Source organism: Dermacentor andersoni, chromosome 3 (assembly GCF_023375885.2).
Source record: "Dermacentor andersoni chromosome 3, qqDerAnde1_hic_scaffold, whole genome shotgun sequence".
Taxonomy (NCBI): Eukaryota; Metazoa; Arthropoda; class Arachnida; order Ixodida; family Ixodidae; genus Dermacentor; species Dermacentor andersoni.
The window spans coordinates 89,568,310-89,571,481 of NC_092816.1; the positions used below are offsets into that span (position 1 = coordinate 89,568,310).

The window sequence follows — 3,172 nt, forward strand, 5'->3', positions numbered from 1 at the left end:
TTTGCATCGGTTATCAGTTTTAAAATATTCAGCGATTGGAAACGAAACAGAAACGTCTTCAAAACCGCGCCAAACAAGCCGCAAAGTATTCTGGGCTGATAGAAGCTGTGGCAGAAGACCGGCTGTGAACCAATCGGGAAGCCGTTCTTACATTCTCTGGCCCAATGAGGGGTCACCGTTGGAAATAGGACGTGCACATTGCTTTAGGAACTTCGCGTTCGCCGGCGGACAGAAGCTGTGCAAGTTCTTTGCCTAACACCTGTGCTTTCGAGGTCTATCTTCACGCCAGCGTGAAAGAAACTCCGTCAGGTAAGCAGCGTTTTCAATTCTGTCCATATTTGAGGCTCTCTAGTTTGAAAAGGAAGAAGACTGGCAGCGCATTTCGTGAAACCGGCGCGCGACATCGCACAGCGTGAGGCCTGTCTCCGAATCGCAGCGGGCATTCGTTACCCTTGGCTAGCTGTTCTGCGTGAAGGTAATAGCTGCCGACAGTGTTGTTCCATGCTATCCGTGGCTGCCTTATTACCAATATTCTCGTTTGCACGGGCTTTTGTGTTATTTACGCCATGGCGCCTCTTGCAGTCGGCGTGACACGTCTTCCTTTTGGCGCGCGCGGTTCCCGGCGTTTCGGCTTAACAGATTTAAACGCGTAGTTACTGGTTTTCTGAGGCGATACGGTCGTTACTGCGAGTCTTGGTAAGCCTTAGCTAATTGTGGCGCGTTGTTAATTTTAAGTGGAGCCATAGAGCGCAAACGCGGGCGTTGCGTAGGTATTGTGGTGGTGTGCCTTTCCATGTATGGAGAGGGCGTGCTGAGGTGGAACGCGCGAATCTTGTTCGGGCAAGAGTGAATTTTGTGGCCTACTATCTTTCCCCCAATGCCTTGAATAGCTTACCCTAACTTTGACTAGCTACGTCGGTGTCATGCGAGGGCCACTCGCTTTGCGGTGTTTTGTATACTTGACTATCGTTGCGAGCAACAGCGATGTTTAGTTAGGCTCGTCAGCGGTGTGGGTGACGCAGTTTAAGCGTTGGTAGTCTTGTGAACTACATTTGCTTGTTTGTGCCGGAGCGCCGACTCGCGAACCCCCGGTCGTTCGATTTCGAACTGTCAGCGTGCCGGCATAGATCACGCAGTTCGCACGTTACAATTCTAATGCCGTAATGGAGCGTGCCGATGTGGCAGGCTTCATGCAATTTTTTATGGCTTCCATGTTTATTTCCGTTGATTGTTCGCAGATTTGCTACAAGAGCTTGTGATGCTGGGCTGTGTTAATGCACTTGTTAGCCCCCTCACCCCCTTCACTCTTTCGATAAAAGGCCTAGGTAGTGGAGCTGCATAGTCACTACATGCATACAGTTGCCTAAATTCTTGCAGGTTCACGTCTACTAACGCATTATGAAAATGGCAACGTTTGGTAAACCCCATTTCTAGCTTGCCCAGATACAAAAGATGGACTTTTTTGCCATTTTTTTGCTTTTGGGAAGGTCGGTTTTTTACTGCCCTTTCTAAATGAACACATTTCATAGAATTAGTGTTGCACTTATGGTTGTGCGGGGATGTTGCCTCGTTTTCTCGTGGCTATTTTTTCCTCCATATAATCTCTTAGTGGCACATTAATTAGCAATAAAGTTGCTTTAACTTGCCTTGCTACATTGTATGTGCCTCGTTGTTTTGCCCAGGATGAGCGACAGGAAGGCTGTGATCAAGAATGCGGACATGTCCGAGGAGATGCAGCAGGATGCTGTGGATGTGGCCACGCAGGCCCTCGAGAAATACAACATCGAGAAGGACATCGCAGCCTACATCAAGAAGGAGTTTGACAAGAAGTACAACCCCACCTGGCACTGCATCGTGGGCCGCAACTTCGGCTCTTACGTGACCCACGAAACGAAGCACTTCATCTACTTCTACCTCGGCCAAGTGGCCATTCTGCTCTTCAAGTCCGGCTGAGCCAACACATGGGCAAAGGACGGGAGGGTCGGCAGGGAAGGAAAAGCTCAAGGAAGGGACAAAGGACTGGATGCATCTAGGACTCAAAAGTAGCTCGCCTGGACCTTTGAAGTGCAACCGTGGATGGAGGCTGGTGCTTTTCGCCAAACGGGGAGCAAGAGATGACCTGTTTTCTTTTCCCGGGGCTAAGGGTGGGTTGTTGCAGGCAGCTGCAACCATCGCTGCTGCAGCCAGTCAAGTTCTACTCTCATATTGTAACATGGCTTTTACAATCTCTGTGCCGCACAAGAGAAATGAAATTGTCCTGTCCCTGAACCCAGTCTAACGCCGCTGTAGACTGCTTGCTGTCTCTCTCTCTCGCCCAAATTGTACACTTTGCTATCATGGAATGGCTGTTCTTGACAGCTCGTTTTTCGATTTTCTTTTCCCACATTTTTCTTTTTGGCATTCTATCATGTGCTTGCTGCTAAGACAAGGAAGCCACCACATTTCGTTTTTTTTTTTGTCATTTACGTAGAAAATGAGAACACTTCATCACTGAAATCTTCATTTTGTTGGCTGTTGAAAGTGCTAAGTTTGTTTATATATATATTTTGGTCGAGCGTCCATCACCCTTTTTTCTTCGTACCCCTGTATAGCAGCTTACACAAGTCAAGTGTGCGTGTGTGTGTACATGGCATAATAAATTTTACTTCGCGAGTTCTTGTTCTAAACCATGTAGTATATTGGCTGGTTATTCTCTAAATGTGGCTCATGCACACCGGTATTTGCGAAGAATTTTACGGGAAAACATAATTTCATCTTTAAAGAAAAAGTTTTTCAGATCAAGAGAAGTTCCCTGGCAAGTTTTCGATTCCAGGGCTAGTTTGAACGCTCCAGGAACTTTACGCCATGAGATTGTGCTCCTGTTAAACGAGGTACTGGCGACGTATTCTCGGACCAGCTCATCCGGTTTTGCTCAACCGGGCCATGTGCATGCACTGAAAGTGACATCGCCGAAAGCGATCGTCCGAGAAATGGTTGATCGTACCGGATATCACTTGCACGGTGCACCGTAACGTGAAACCATGTTGAGTCGACGCGATGGTGTTTCACTATGCAAAAATATCCGGCCCGATATACGCTCCACCCGTCGATTGGCGAAGATTCGACGGCAAAGCGATTATTGGCGCGAGTTCAAGGCTGAACGCGGGAGCCGACTGCACCTGCTGCAGTTTGC

The 3,172-nt window shown here is 48.1% G+C and overlaps 1 protein-coding gene across 2 annotated transcripts; it reads left to right on the top strand.

The window, feature by feature from the left end:
- Positions 1 to 177: 177 nt before the first annotated feature.
- Positions 178 to 2,666, top strand: LOC126542524 (dynein light chain 1, cytoplasmic). 2 transcript variants are annotated; one of them, XM_050189640.3, is made up of 2 exons: positions 178 to 309; positions 1,683 to 2,666. In XM_050189640.3, exon 2 carries the CDS (start codon positions 1,684 to 1,686, stop codon positions 1,951 to 1,953), a length of 270 nt encoding a protein of 89 aa, XP_050045597.1. In that variant the 5' UTR covers positions 178 to 309; position 1,683; the 3' UTR covers positions 1,954 to 2,666. The 2 variants fall into 2 exon arrangements, with proteins under 2 accessions (XP_050045597.1, XP_054932646.1); XM_055076671.2 differs by lacking the exon at positions 178 to 309 and adding an exon at positions 386 to 475.
- The last annotated feature ends 506 nt before the right edge of the window (positions 2,667 to 3,172 follow it).

Excerpts from the sequence above, each read along its gene's own strand:
- LOC126542524 (XM_050189640.3), top strand. The coding sequence starts at position 1,684 with ATGAGCGACAGGAAGGCTGTGATCAAGAATGCGGACATGTCCGAGGAG.